The 16,885-nt window shown below is 34.8% G+C and overlaps 1 protein-coding gene across 3 annotated transcripts in view; it reads left to right on the forward strand.

Moving 5' to 3' along the window:
* PCDH15 (protocadherin-related 15) overlaps window positions 1–16,885 on the forward strand; it is a 1,066,306-nt gene that overhangs the window by 834,409 nt on the left and 215,012 nt on the right. For all 3 annotated transcript variants that reach the window (XM_006831105.1, XM_006831106.1, XM_006831104.1), the window contains 2 exons: window positions 3,616–3,756; window positions 6,327–6,439. In XM_006831105.1, the coding sequence (XP_006831168.1) occupies window positions 3,616–3,756; window positions 6,327–6,439 (254 nt within the window). The remainder of the gene's footprint in view (window positions 1–3,615; window positions 3,757–6,326; window positions 6,440–16,885) is intronic.

Below are 16,885 nucleotides of genomic sequence, written 5' to 3' on the forward strand. Positions count from 1 at the left end.
ATAAATTAAAGCTTAATATGTTTAATAAAATATCTTTTGGGATTTATTAGAATTGTAATTAATTTCATTTGTCATGTTGTTGATGTTTATTGCTAAGTACTTTCAAGTCAGTTCTAAGTGACCCTGTATTGGATTTCCTGGGAGCAAACTGGTGGGTTTGAACTGCTGACCTGTGCTTTATAGTCCAGTGGTGATCCCACAGTACCACACCAGGAGTCCCTCAATTGTCATATGTGATATTAAATCAACATTTTTTTCATAATTACTGGCATTAAAAAGTGTTCATTAGTATCCTGGTTTCATTTTGAACATTTTAAGAAATAGTATCCTTTTAATGGAAAACATGTCACTTATTTGAAAACTCTGGAAAAAATATCAAATAATCTTTTGGTGAATGGAACTTGACCTTAAACAGAATGCTGTATCAGCACTTCATGAATCTTTTGAAAACATTATTTGAATAAACTCCTGCTTTAATAGATAGGGTTGGCTCATTTTATAGAAATAACTGTCATGGTAAATGAGAAGGTTTGAATAAAACTGCTCTAGGAGACTTCTCACATATCCTCAGTTTTCATAAATTTTTAAAGAAAGAATTAATTATAGTTAACCCTTCAGAAGTCTCTAAGTGGCAGAATGAAAGGAAACTTTTCCTAAGCAACCACTCATGCTGAGAAGAGAATCTTCATCATGTTTTGTATTTAATTGATGTCTGTGTCTTGGTTAATTCTTTCTGAAAATTTCCCTTTCATAAAATCTCTTTCTGATGGTTACACAAATAAAATAAAATAAAATTTAAATAATTCCTCCTTCCTTATATGGCACTGCATATGTTTGATAGGATTTCTTACTAACTTTCTATTAATTGTGTTGAATCCAAGACACTTTTATATTGTCTTTCTGAAAGTTGATTTTTCTTGGAATGACAAAATATATTTTACCTCATGAGATGAAAGTATCTGCATCAATAAAGAGCAATGTAATTAAGCTAACAGAACTAAAGAATGAAATTAAATGTATTCATTGGGTTGATTTCTAAAGCATTTGTTTTCCTTGATGGGAAAATAAAACTATCAGATGATTTGTTTTATTCATTTGATTCCAGAGTTTGATTATAATTCTAAATCAACTATGATTAAGTTCAAAAGGCAGAAGGGAACGTTATATAGATAACCTGAATACTAGATAAGAATGCCTAAGTGTGGTCCAGGTGTGGCTCTGTAAGCACTGGACTACTAACCTAAAGGTCAGCTGTTCAAAATCACCAGCTACTCCTTGGAAACCCTATACAGGGTCACTGTGAGTTGGAACTTACTCAGCAGCAATTAACAACAAAAGTGGTACAAAAAACAAGTGATGAACAATACACTTCTCAACTATGAAAACATATAATAAGCTGAAGAAAAGAATAACTATGCTTCATTGCTTTGTAGAATAGAATGAGATGGGGTTTTACCACGTGTTACATATAAGGACAGTCTTTCTAATTAGCAGCCTTTAAATGCTACCTAGGGATTCCTAGAAAAATAAAGGTCTTTTGTTTTGCTGAAATGGTTTAAAAATGAATCTGAATACTATGATTTATTACTGGTAGTTTCTGTAAACAGGAAGATAACTAATGGTGTTCCACAGTTTCTCTGGACATAAGCAGTGACTAATGAATTTCATTGATCAGTGAAATCATTTACTTGCCAGTTGTAAACCGCAATATAGTTTCAGTTTAATAGAAACTTTTAGAAAACAAATTTCTTAGACTGTGTTTATGTATTAAGTTCTGGTGGCACAGGGGTTAAATATTTGGCTGCTAACCTAAAGGTCAGTGATTCGTACCCACTAACCACTTCATGAGAGAATATTGTGACAGCTTGGGTAAAGATGGATAGCTTTAGAAACCATGTGGGGCAGGTCTACACTCTCCTACAGGGTCACCATGAGTAGGTATCAATTCAATGGCAACAGGATTTTGTTTCATTTTATCTTTTTGATTGATGTATTAGTATGATTTAATCACAATTTGTAAATGCTATAGGAAATTAATTTATTATATAATAAAGAAGATTTAAAAATCATTTTATAAAAAATATTGCTTTTCTTTCCTTAATATCGATGTTCTGTTTGGGTTTCAAGTCAAAGTCTCTTACTTACTTCTAAGATAAGTTTGGAGTCATGGTATGGCAATGTGGGCTAATGTGTTGGACTGTGAGATCAGTTTGAATGGCAAGGTTGGTGGTTCAAGCTCACCACCTGTGCCTTGGAAACCCTATACAGGGGCACAGCGATGAGCTCAGGTGTTGCAATGAATGCCTGGTTGGCCCAGGACTGGACATTGTTTCATCTGTTGTTCATAGCGTTGCTATGAGTCAGTACCGATTTGATGGCACCTAACAACAACAACATGAGTCAGAACCAACTCAATGGCACTTAATAACAACATCAACAAGACAAGGTTAAGAGAACAAAAGGCTTTAAGCACTGAATGAATGGAGTGGTGGCTCCATGGAAGAATTCTTACCCTCTGTATGGAAACCTTGGGTTTGATTTCTAGCTAATGTACCTTAATTCTAGCCATCAGTCCTCTGTCAGTAGAGGTATGTGGCTATGTTATTTGTTATTCTTCACGTTTCCGCAGAGCTTCCACATTAAAACAGTTTAGGAATAAAGGCCTGGCTCATATGCTTCCAGAACACAGATAATAAAAACCCTTAAACCATTTGATTTTTTTAGAAAAAATTATAAAGTATTTTTTCTTCAAAAATGCATTATTATTATTATTATTATTGTATTTCAATATACCCTTGTCTGTGCCTGGAACAATTCAGCATTATTTAACTCTCTGTAAGCCTCAAGTTCATTAGCTATAAAATGGATGTAAGAATAAAAAATTATCATTTTTAATATGGTTTCTGATACATAGTAAGTATTAAGCAAATGTTAGCTAACATTATTTGACTACCACTACTCTGGTAGCGTAGTGTTTATGAATCGGGCTGCGAACCACAAGGTCAGCAGTTCGAAACTACCAGCTGTTCCGCAGGAGAAAGATGAGGCTTTCTGCTCCCGTAAAGATTTACAACTTCAGCAACCCTGTTCAGCATCGTTATGATTCCAGGGCACATAACAACAACAAGATAGTACACAATTTTAATTTCCTTCCCTTTAAAGCTCATTTTTTAATACTTTGCCACCATCCTCCATATTTTATTAGTCTCTGAGTGCTACAGACAGAGCTCAAATAAGTATCAAAAACACTTATGATTTTTAAGAAAATAAAGTAGTAAGGAGACACTGGGTATTAGAAGAAAGTATGATTCATAAAACGAAGGAGAAGTGGAAGTAGAATATATCCAAGTGAATCTTCCTTTATCTTCTTACACAGATCATGTTCATATACTTTACAATAAAGACACTGATTGATTCAGATTGAGTTGTCCTAGAGCAGTGAGGTTCTGCAGTCTGCAAGTGGGAAATCATGCACAGTGATTTTTTTCACTGTTAAAGGACCACAGTGATTTTTTTCACTGTTAAAGGACCTTATATTTTACAAGTCAATTTCATAGTTTAACACCTTTATTTTCATTTTTGAATAAAATTTAATAATGCATAATTTCATTTTAGGGATTACCTGCAAGCCGTGTGAGGTATAGAGTAGATGATGTCCAGTTTCCTTATCCTGCCAGTATTTTTGATGTAGAAGAAGATTCTGGACTGGTAATAACTCGAGTCAATCTTAATGAAGAACCTACTACAATTTTTAAGGTCAGTATGTCATCATTCCTGTTCTTTCATTATTTAACTTTGCATTAAGAGGTTGGTTTAATGCATGATCATGTGTCTTTTCTATTTTCTCCTTTACATTTTTTAATTGTAATATACATATAAAATCTATAGAAAACTAAAAAAAAATAGTTAAGTAAAAATTCTTTAAAATCACTTGATAACTCACATCTTGGTGATAATTAAAATTTCCTTTAAAATATTTCTGTGTTATGATAATGTACCATTCAAATGCACGCATACAAATATGTGGTTGAAACTTACATAATCTTATTAGACATGTGGTGCTGCAGGATAATGCACTTGACTGCAAGGTCAGCTTGAGCCATAATTGTGGCAGTTCAAACCCAAAAGCCACTCCTTGGAAACTCTGTACAGGGTGGCAGTGAGTCAGAATGGCACTTAATAACAATAACAACCTTACTAATTTAGTAATATATTGCTGTCCATGCCAACAAGCACTATTGATGTTCTTATTTTAATGGATACATTATGATCTAGTATATGAAAATACCCTAAATTCTTATTTTAATTTTATAAAGTAATTAACTGTTGTTGAACAATTAGGCTGTTTCTAACTTTTATAATAATAAATCTACTGTCATGAAATATCTTGTATGATTGTCTTTGCTAGCTTGTCCATTTTTTTCCATTAAGTATCTAAATGCAGAATTACTGCATCTAGGTTATGTATTCTTAAAATATTAATATTCTTCAAAATTTGAAATGGAAACTTCCACGATGCACTTTCAGTCTTTCAGAAGAGTGCTTGTTTTTCTAGTAGCACGCAATCCTGGCTCTTATCATTGATTTTAATTTTTACATACCTGCCAAGGAAAGTATATATCTGTTAGATTTTCATTGTATCATACTCTAATAATCCATAGAAATAAACTTACTGCTTTTCTCTTTTACATGTTTTTTAATATAGTTGAAAATCCATGTCAAGAATATTGAAAGTCATAATCTGGTATCATAAATTGTTGTTGTTAAGTGCTTTGGAGTCAGTTCCAACTCATTGCTACCCTGTCTAGGGTATTCGAAGAGCAGCTGGTGAATTTGAACCAGCAACTTTGGGGTTCAAACTCACCATGCAGTCCAATGATTATCCTGCAGTGTCACATCAGGACTCCACTATCATAAATTAAGTAATCTGTTTATTAACTGTTTTGAGTGTTTCCGTTTTATACGACTAGTTAGAATACCTGTTGTCTATAGTAAATAAGGCTTCTGATGCTATGCTGGGAAATAGCTGTATCAGTTAACTGTGTGGCTATCTATTAGCACTAGGTCTGATGTGTTTTTTTTACTGTTTTGAATTATTGCTCAAAGTCAGATTGAGATTTCCAGCATGGATCTTGGTTATGGTCTTCCAGACCTACATTGAACTTATACAGATTAGTAACTTACAGCTTCTAATTTTATATGCATCCCAAAGAAAAATACCATTTTGGAAATACTTGACATTTCTTAAAAATTGACATTAGGTTTCGAATTGGTATAATATTGAAGTTACCAAAGAAAATGAACTTTAAAAACCATTTCAATAATATATTATCTATCATATACAATATAACATCTTAAAATTATGAACTTGAGCTTTTGTCTAGTTTATATCATTTGAACAATTTCTGATATACAGTTTAAACTTTATTTTATGTATTTTTAATTTTTTAAGAGATTGTACATTCTTGCTTTTAAACAAGGACTATTTCTATATTATATCCTTCATGATGAAATACTTCTGCCTTATAATCCTTCGGGAAATTAATTCACTGGAAAAAGTAATTTAATTCTATAAGCAAGTAAATTAGCAATTTGCTATTGATGTGACTGATATGAAAACTTTTTAAGTAAGTGTCTTGATAATTATAGAGGTGCATGTTTTTACTCTTGATACAGTAGAACTGTGAAAAGAGAGAAGAGTTTATAATTGGAAAGATAAAGTACCAAAAAACAGATTTACTGATAGTTTTATATCCTAGAGTTAGTAAATTATGTACTTTTGAATTTTCTCATTTGGCAAATGAATATATGGAGTCCTGGTATAGCGCTGTGGGGTAATGTGCTGGACTTCCAAGTCGATTTCATCCAAAAGGTTCAAGGTTCAAGTTTACCAGCCACTCCTCAGAAACCCTGTACAGGGTCCTATTGATCAGAACCAACTCATCAGTGCTTAACAACAACAGTAGGATTTTAAGAAGCTGGTAATGGGTTATGCATTGTGCTGCTTACTGTAAGGTCAGGAGTTTGAATCCATCAGCTACTCTGTGCTAGAAAGGTGAGGCTGTCTACTTCTATAAAGATTTACAGCCTCTGAAACCCTGTACAGAACTGATATGAGCATCAGCAGTAGGATTGCTGTGAAAGTTAAATGAGACTATACAGAACACATGTTAGTGTAGTGTCTCCTACTTGATCAGCAGTGAGGAAACAATCATTGTTCCTTATTCTGGACTCCTGCAATACAACAAAGAAAGACAGACCTATGAGAATGCTACTTCTATTTTCTCTTGCTATGTGCCTTTAACATGCTTATTATTATTTTAAAGTTGGTGGTGGTTGCTTTTGATGATGGTGAGCCAGTGATGTCCAGCAGTGCCACCGTGAAAATTCTGGTCTTACATCCTGGAGAAATACCACGCTTCACACAAGAAGAATATAGGTATCAGTTACCGTCATTTTTAAAAGTATATAAAAGTTGCTTTTGCTTCTCAAAATTGACATGATATGAATTTATTGCTGAACTTTGACTTTCTTCTCTGTTTTGTTTTTATTTTAAAATTATATGTTGTTGTTGTTATGTGCCATGGAGTCGGTTCCAACTCATAGCGACCATGTACAGGGTTTCTGAGGCTGTAAATCTTTATGGGAGCAGAAAGCCTCATCTTTCTCCCATGGAACAGCTGGTAGTTATGAACTGCTGACCCTGAGGTCCGCAGCATGATTTGTAACCACTACGCTACCAGAGCTCCTTTAAAAATTTTATAGTTAATACAAAAAATGATGACAGCAGCCATACCTCGCACAACACTCTCTGCTTCTCTATTGGGTTCGAGAATTTGTAGCAATGGCCACACAGACCTCAGACACCGACCTTACAGTTATGGGGTTTATTAGGGAAGTCTACCGATGACAAGTCAGGATCAGAAAATACAAAGACACAGTTCTTCCCGTTTGGACAATTTCTCCTCAGTCGTGCCCACAGGCAGGTCAAAGGTGACTCCAGAGCAGCTTTTCTCTCCTCAGCTGCAGCATAACATCTCTTTACATTCCTTACAGCTGTTGCAGATAACTATAAGCAAAGTAATCATTTAAGAATCAGAAGCTTCACTTCCAATGTCCCTTCATTCTTTCTCTTATAAAACCCCATACTTTCCATGAATCTGGAAGCATTACAAGGACACCAGACTTCAGAAATATGAGACAAGTTATTCTTCCCAACACCCTCTCTACTTAGCTGGATTTGATAATCCACTGCAGTAGCTGCAGAGAACTCACACATCATGCTTACAGTTAGGGTGTTTATGAGGGAAATTCACAAGTTACAAGTCAAGACCAGAAAATACACAGGCAGTTATTTCAGTCAGAACAGCCTCTCCTCAGACGTACCGCTTTCTGTCCAACCAATGTTACAAAGCTCTTTTAGGGCTGCTGAGAAATGCCCACAGAACACGCCATTCTACCATATGCCTCTGCCTGAAGGCGCTCAGCTCTGGCTGCATGAGTCCCCTATTAAGTACCTGGAGGCAGTAGGCTCTACAAATATGCTTGCTGCCTAAAGTCACTCGGATTTACTTGCTCGATGAATGGGAAGCCCACTGCTCTGTCGTCTTGGTTCTTCTGCTGCTGCTTCTCTGCCCCTCTAGGGTCACAGCTTTCTGTCTCTGGGTCAAGGAGGTTAAATGTACAGGAATTTTTGGGTCTAAAGGATGTGCTCCGTTTCTGACTCTGCTTTGATGGTAGCCAGATTCCACCCTCCTGCTTTGAGGTGGTTCCTTTTATACCCAGGTTAGAGTTTCAAGTTTTTGCAGTGATCTCTGCTATAATATCCACAGCTAAATGATGTCATCTTACCAGTTCCATCTCCCACCTTCTCTTACAAAGACCCAGCAGGGCAGAAATGTTTCATGAAAGTTACAGACTATGGCTAGAGGAGGCATTGGGTAATTCACTGTTGTAGTGGTTGTTAAGCATGGTGGAGTCAGTTCCAACCCACAGCAACCCTGTATAGGGTTTCCAAGAAGCAACTGATGAGCTTGAACTGCCAACTCCATGGTTCAAACCAACACTGCAGTCCAGTAGAGTAACCCACAGTGCCACAACAGGACTCTGATAATTCACTAAATCACAGTTAATATTATAATTTAGTTTAAAAGACAACTTGTTTTATAATGTTTTCATGAATAATGTATCCTTTAATAATAATCAAAGCAAGATTTGAAAAAATACACGATTATATTTTGTGGTTTAAATTTGAACTGATTAATGAACTCAGCAGTGAGAAGTAAACATTTAGCATCTCATTATCACTGGGTACAATTTATTTTCCAACTTTTATATGTAAATTGCAATGACATTTTTCTTCTAATCAGTTTGTCTGTATGTGTGTGTTTATGTGTATAAGCCCACATACATGTATAATTGTCTTTAATTATAAATATAAAATGTTGTATGTATAATTACTATTAGGAGGTTAAGGATTAATTTTTTAATTAAAAATATTTTATTATTATATGCTTTTCTCTGAGTAAAGACAAATTTATAATGCTCTTTTGCAAAAATGATTGACTTTTCTTTCATGATTGTTTTGTCTACAATAGGTTAAAAATTAACATACTTTTATTTGTATGCCAATCCAAATATCAGACAGTGTTTTACAGCAAACACTTGAAGAATATTCAAAATATGCTATATATTTAAATTGGAAATAGCATTGCTGTCATTGTTAAGTGCCATGAAGTTGATTCCAACTTATAGCGACCTTGTGTACGGTTTCCAAGAAACCACCAACCTGATGGTTCAAACCAACCTTGTAATCCAGTGCATTACCCAACAGCACCACATCAGGAGTCTGGAAAGAGCATTCGCATTAGAGGGAGCCATTCACTGCTTCCCAGGGACTTCATCCTAGGAGTTAAAACAAAGCAGTCGATGGAGAAAAATTACAAAACATTGCATAATACAACAATAGCAAGAAGCTTACAATGAGGAGGAGGCATGTTGAAGAGATATTAAGCCTCTTTTGTACATGATCAACATTGCTTCAGTCTGTACTGTAAGGGAAATATAGATTTCAGCCAATATACAAAGATTTTCCAAACTAAAGAATCACATATATAGTTGCTACTCAAGTGCCCTTGAGGTGTTTCTTACTTGTAGTGACCCTGAATAGGGTTTTTGAGGCAAAGCCTCCTCTTTCTCCTAAGGTGAATGGTAGGCTCAAACCACCAACTTTATAGTTCACTGACTAGTGCTTATCCTACAGAGTCACTGAGCTCACCAAAGAATCACCATCTATGGAAGTATAAGTAAGCGTCTATAAAGAAGTACAAATACAAGAAAGATTAAATTGAGTTCCAGGCTTTTTTTAGTAGTGCTGTCGATCTAGAGACAAATTAGATGTTAGAGGATGAAACTAATTGAGCCTCAAGAGAAATGAAGATTTCAGATAATGGAGTAAATTATTATGTTCTAGAAGTTGTGATTTTATTGTTTCCATAAATTCTATGAACTACTTAAAAAGGTTTAGTTTAAGCAGAGGTTAAGCTAGTGGTACAGAAGGGAGGGGGATGTTAACGATGAGATTTTTTTTTAAATTTTAGAAACTTTAACTTGGTATTTGAATTTCAGGCTGTCAAGAATGAAAGCAGACAGACAGTTCACAATAAGTAGGGGAGGGAAAGGAAAGAAGATTAATATGTAAATGACAACATAAAGGCACTTCTTTGGAAAAGTTGGTATTTAAGATAAAGAAAAGAGGTAGCCACATAAATCAGTACTCATGATTTGGAACAATCAATGGATGTTAACGAAATACAACTATAAATACATGTTTTGTGAGAAAATTAATTTTTACAACTTTAGTTGTATCTGAAAGATTAGCACAGATAATCCCTGGTGCAGGATAGGATTCTGATCCAATTTCTTCACTGTAAATCAGTTCTTACTTCATTTTATTTATTTTTTTTGTTTTCATTATTGGCTTTATCAGTATCTTTATAAATACAATTTTTGTTTTTCTTTGTGGGAAACATTACATATAAACTTACAGCTATAGTTTAGTATTGTACGAAATATTTTTTACTTATAAGATATACAAAAACTATAACAGAAATACAGATGTTAGTGTGGTTCATCATAATGAATATGTTGTAAGTTGGACTACCTGTAGTAGCCAGTAGGATCTGCAGGACGTGTTGTCTGGGAAGATAATCTTGTCTAGAAATAATGATTTAAAACTCTTCTGAAATTAAATGTTGAAAGGCATAGAAACATGAATCAATGAAATATTTATTTTCAGTTAGCACTGTTGTTGTTATTAATTGCCATAGAGTTGGTTTCACTCATAGTGATCCTGTATGGAGTTTCTGAGGACGTAAACCTTTATGGGAGCAGAAAGTGACATCTTTCACTCACAGAGTGATTGGTGAACTTGAAACACCAGTGCTTGTCCTACAGAGCCACCATGATTTTTCAGTTAGCAATAAATCTGTCTAATTATTAATACCGATGTCTCCATCAATCACCGTTAAACTGATATGTGAAATGTATGGAAATATTTACCACACTCTACCAAGTAGTGGTGATTGCTGTCCTGAAGACATTGCTGAAAAACAAGACTCAGGAATTGGTGATATACAAATTGAAATGTTTCAACAAACATGCAGCACTAGTGGTCCTTACTAATCTGTGCTAATGTAGACAACTGACTGGCAATTCCAAAGAAAGGTGACCAAAAAAATGTAGTAATGATTAAACTATACCATTAATATCACATGCAAGTAAATTTTGCTGAAGGTAATTGAAAAATGGTTAAAACATTACATTGTCAGAGATTCAAGACAGAATCAGAGGAGTATGTGTAATGAGGGATATTGTGACTGAAAGCATAGAATACCAAACAGATATAGTATTGTTGTTGCTAAGTAAAATTGAGTCAGTTCTGACTCATAGCAACCCTGTATACAGTTTCCAAGGAGCAGCTGGTGAGTTTGAATCAGCAACCTTGTGGTTCACACCGATGTTGTGATCCAGTGCTTTAACCCACAGTGCCATACCAGGACACCAAATGTAGAGTTGGAGACAGATGTATAGTTGTGCTTTTTTGATTATTCAAAGGCATTCAAATGTGTGTATCATGACAAACAATGGATAATATTTTGAAGAATAGGAATTCTAGAACACTTCATTGTGCTCAAGAGAAACCTGTGCATAGACCATGAGGAAGAACAAGGAGATATTGAATGGTTGAAAATAAGGAAAGGTGTGTGTCAGGGTGTTGTCCTTTCACCATACTTATTCAATCTGTATGCTGAGCAAACAATCTGTATGCTGAGCAAGATTAACATGGCATCAGAATTGGAGGAAGACTCAGTAAAAATCTTCAAAATGCAGATGAAAGCAAAGAGGACTTGAAATGCTTATGAACATCAAAGACTACAGCCTGTAATATATTTACTATAAGTGATGAGGACTTGAAATACTTACTGATGAAGATCAAAGTCTTCAGTATGGATTTCATCTCAGTGTAAAGACAACAAAAATCCTCACAACTGGACCAGTAAATAATACCATGATAAATTGAGAAAAAATTGCCATGTTAAATACATCATTTTGCTCATATCCATAGTTAATGCTCATGTAAGCAGCATTCAAGAAATCAAACAAGTATTTCATTAGACAAATCTGGTATATCAGACCTCGCTCTTTGAAGTGTTAAAGAGCAAAAATATCACTTTGAGGACTAAGGTACGCCTGCCCCAATCCATGGTATTTTCACTTGCCTCCTATGCATATAAACGTTTGTCCAATTTGGCTACTTACTCCAATTCTTAGCCATGTGATATACCATTCCTTGCTTTTGGAGAGTTTCCCTGAATGTGTTAATTTTTGTTTTATCAAAAACCAAGATGGAGAGATACCCACTTGATGTATTTCTCACCTACCCACATCAGATACTCACAAAAAATTATATTTAGTATTTAAAGTGGATCCAAAAGTCCTCACAGTTCTGTTCCAAGAAACTTCCCATATTTGTTTTCCCAAACTCCTTACCCTAAATCTAGTTGTTCCTTGGAAGCCCTAGGAGAAGAAAAATAGTGATATGGTAACTAACAAATATCCCTGAAACAAACTCAATTCAGAGCCACATTTCTCTGGGTTTTCATTTGGAGCTCATTTCCTTACTTATAGAAAAACGATCACTTTACTTGCTGACTCTTTTAGCTGGAATATTGTGGCACTGAGGCCAAGGTCATAGGCTGCATCAGGACATTGCTCAGTTAGTTTTCCTTTTTAAATGTTCTTGATTAATGCCACTTTCATAGAACACAAATGTTTTGCTTAGTCAGTAGTGACTTTTTCCTGCCTTCTCTGAAGTGAACTAATGGCTTTAAATATTTTTATTAATAAAGTTAGAGAACAAAAAGCTAGGCAATTGCCTTGTACTAAAATTAAGAACAGTCACATGAATACAAATATAAGAATATTTAGCTCTCCAGAAGATGATTTCTAATAATTGCAAGTATCTCCCTCAATTATTCCAGTTAAATTGTAGTTCTTATATATAAAGACAATTTAGTTCTTGTATTGCTTCCTAGAGTTTACTAAGAGACTTCGATCTAACTCTCTTTATTATCACCATAATGGATTCAATAGTTCATGAAAACTGGAAATGGTTGTTTTTGCTTTCTATAAGCTATTCTGAAAATATGGATAATAAAAAAGTAAATCAAATATGGACAGAAGATAACCACATTTTTAATAAGTACAAATAACTGAATAAAAATGTTGATGTAAGTTGAAATGTCACCTAAACCATAGGAAGAATTATTACATAAGTTGAGTCTGATAATGATTATCTTCCTCAATTATTTCTTCACTCTTTTGCAAATAATTGAGGAAGTATATAATGTCTTGCTGCCTTTAAGCCATTTCCTTGTCCTCTTAGGTATACGGCAAAACTACATTACCTAGCCTCCCTTGTATTCAAGTATCATCATGTTCCTGAGTTCTGGCTAATAAAATATGGAACTAAATGGTCTGTACCATTTCCTGACCAAATAACCTTTTCCCTTAATAGATGGCTGGGTGGGAAAGACTCCTAGACATGGAAGGAGAATTGTGAAAATACAATATAGAAAGAGCCTAGGCCACACAATCATCGGCTGGAGGTTTTTGTTTCTGTTGTTATATACTTTTGAGTTGGTTCTGACTCTTAGCAACCATTTATAGGGTTTTCAAGGAGTTTCTGGTGAGGTTGAACCACCAACCTTGTGGTTCAAACTGATTTTGTAGTCCAGTGCATTAACCCACAGCATTGCACCAGCACACACTACCTAATTAGAATTACCTTGATTGACTATTATATGAGCAACACATTAATCTATTAGCTAGTATTGTTTCAACTAATATATGATGTTCCACATTTTATTGGTTAGAAAAAAACCCTCATTGCATAAAATATTGTTTATACTAAATAAATCTTATGTATGCTGAAATATTTCCCAGTTTGTGGCTTACTAAGTATTATTCATAATAGAATAATTGAAATTCTACTTAGAATATATGTATATGGCTTTTTCTTTTCTTCTAATCTGCTCAACCACTAGCTTTGGAAATATGTTGACATCAATTGCTATTTTTATAAAGGCAAACACAATCTCTTTTTTAACAAAAAAGAAGATATTCTTTTTTAACAAAAGAGAAATTTGCAGCATTTTCTGTAGACTTCATCTCTTCATTGTCTCATGTCTTCAGCTACATTAACTGTCTCTGCTAGATGTACAAAAGTCCCAGATACTATACACAGTTCCATAAAGCCCTTATTGTCAGAAAGTTTTCTTGCATTCGATTTACTGTTTTTGGAAATTTTCCCCTTTGTTTGATTAAATTTGTTAAATTTGGGGTAATATAAAATAATATTTGCAAAATTCCCATTCCCTCTAAGGTATAAAACAAAGATACTCATGGATTATAATTGAAAAGCAGTAATTTAGGATAGGTAGCATTATGGGTTGAAGTATGTTTTTTATATTTCAAGAATTTGATTTTAATATTGATATTTGAATATCTTAGTAAGTTGGTTCCAACCCATAGCAACCCTTTATAGAGTTTCTGAGCAGCAGCTGGTGAGCTTGAACCACTGACCTTGCAGTTTAAAAGACTTTTCAGTGTGGCACATTAACTTACAGTGACACACCAGGACTCCCAAGGCAACAAAGCTTGTGTTATTAGCTAGATGGTGGTGGTGGTAGAAATGTGCCCTGGAGATGGTTCTGACTCACAGTGACTCTATACAGGGTTTCTGAGGCTGTAAATCTTTATGGGAGCAGACAGCCTCATCTTTCACTTGTGAAACAGCTGGTAGTTTCAAACTACTGACCTTGAGTTTCACAGTCCCATTCATAATCCCTGTATTACCAGAATCCTTTAGTGAAAGCTAATTATGAACAAATGGGAAGATATTAAATAGAGGTTTTAAAGAGAAAACATTAATTTATCTTAGAATTCTTGGTACACATATATACCCCCACCCCAAGATTCAGTTGTTTTTCTTGCATTTGAATGGCCATTAAATATAAGTACTATAACGATTTTGTTTACTGCATGATCATTTTGTTTAGAATAGGTTAGGTTTCTGTCACAAGTAAGTTCCCCAAACTCACAGGTTCAAAGGAAAAACATATGTTGGTTGCTCACATGAGTGTCCAAGGTGAATGTACCAGGCTGTTGAATAATTCTTCTCCATGAAGTCAAATATGAACCCATGTTTGTCATAATCAACATCATGCTGCAAGATTATTCAGGGGTTTCTATTTTAATCAGTGGAAAGGGAGAAGGAAAATAAGTCTACATCCAGAGATTCCTCCTTAATCAGGCGAGGCAGAGGTCTCAAATTTCACTTCAGCTCCCATTCCATCATGAACGTTTAGGCTGTCATGTACATCTAATTACATCAGGTCTGAGAAATGTTGTTACTTACTGGGTAGCTATAGTCCAGTCGTATAACTAGTACTGCAGATATAGAGGAAATAGTGTTGGTAGAGAGCTACCATTTTCTCACACATAAAACTTTGATTTTTGACAAGTCATGTTATAAACTTCAATTTGCTGTTGTTAAGTGGCATCAAGTTGGTTCTGAGTCATAGCAACCCTGTAGAGAGTTTTCAAGGAGCACCTAGTGCGATTGAATCACTGACCTTGCAGTTCAAACCGACTTTCCAGTCCAGTGCTTTATCCAGTACTTTATCCCACAGTACCACATGCTGTAGTGGTCTTAAATTACGTAGTTTCTAGTTAAAAAAAAAAAAATTACTCTGTTGAATACGTGAACTGATGAGAATAGAAAAGGAAGTATTTTTAATTGTAAGTATGTATTGACAAATTAGTTAAATTATTTTTAAAATAGCAATATGAGAGTAAATACCTTTTTTTAAAAAAATTATTATTGTGAATTGGTTGAAGGTTTACAGACAAGATCATCAGGTTTACATTCAGCAAATAATATACTTTGCTTCATCTCAATAATCCCAACTCCTTCCATGAAACAACAGTTATCTGTTTCCTCCCTGTGGCTCCTATTTCTCTTCTACCCACCTACCTTCCCATCCATTCTAGCCCTTGTCCTTAGGTACATGTTACCCCTTTGATTTTCAATCAGAGAGCACATCTTACTAATTGTTCACCTATGTACCTATCTTCTGCTTAACTGGAAGTTGCTCCCCATATTTAATACTTGGCTGAAAGAGGGTGTGTTTCTTTCCAGACCTGAATGGTGATCATTCAATCTCTTTCTGACAAGTAAGCCGGTCATTTATTTATGTATTGATTTAAATAATTTTGATTTTTGATCCACACATTGTACCGTTCTATCCTGAATCTTTTAATGTGATCCTGTTCAGAGAAGTTGGTAGTGATCGTTGAGCACCATTTAGTTTTTCTGGTCTTCAGGTCGTGGAGACTGGTGTTCACATGTTCCATTAGTCCATTGGACTAGTTGATTCCAAGCATCTTCAATTTTCATCAAAATAACTATCTTTTATTTCTAATGATTTTTGCTTATTGTGTAATACCATCACATTATGCAAAATAAACCTTCTAGACATTTAAGCTAAATTTCGCGTGACTGCCATTAATTAGTATCTCCTGGTGTGGCACTGTAGGATAAGCACTTGACCCCAAGGTTGGTTTGAATTTCTTTGTGAACACTGTCAATTAGGTTTGGGGGGTGATACTTACTGTCTGGTGAAATGTTTCCTCACCACTGAACCAATGTGTTAGTTCTGCCATGACAGCAAGGTAAAATCCATCATTCCTTTATAGAATTGAAAATACTTGATTTATTTGTTGTTGGTGTTAAGTGCCATTTAGTTGATTCCAACACATAGCAACCCTGTATTGGGTGAGGTTGAACCGCTGACCTTGCGGTTCAAAGTGACTTTGCAATCTAGTGAATTAACCTGCAGCATCACACCAGGACTTCTTGATTAATTTAGCTACTGGCAATTGATCTGTTCCTGGACTATAATAATAGCCTATCAATGTCTCTTTCTAAAATTATAAAAGCATAAAATGATAGCAATCAACAAATCATAAACATTATAGTAAGTTCTTTAATACTTACTCAAGAAGCAACTTGCTGATTTGTTAACCTGATGCTAGATAATAGCAGTATAATAAACAATGAAGCCTTCTATTCACGTTCTTAATCATGCTATGCCTCTGTTTGCCTAACGTGTATTAAACTTGTCCTTATTTTCTGCTAATGATTCTTTGAAAAAAAAAAAAAAAAGTTTCCTACACCTATGGAAGCAGTAGCTCAAAAGAGGGAACAAGTCCTTACAGCAAGAATCATTCCCACCCCCTCCACACACAGAGTAGACAGGGA

The sequence above is a fragment of the Chrysochloris asiatica genome, unplaced genomic scaffold (assembly GCF_000296735.1).
Source record: "Chrysochloris asiatica unplaced genomic scaffold, ChrAsi1.0 scaffold00003, whole genome shotgun sequence".
NCBI classification, from domain to species: domain Eukaryota; kingdom Metazoa; phylum Chordata; class Mammalia; order Afrosoricida; family Chrysochloridae; genus Chrysochloris; species Chrysochloris asiatica.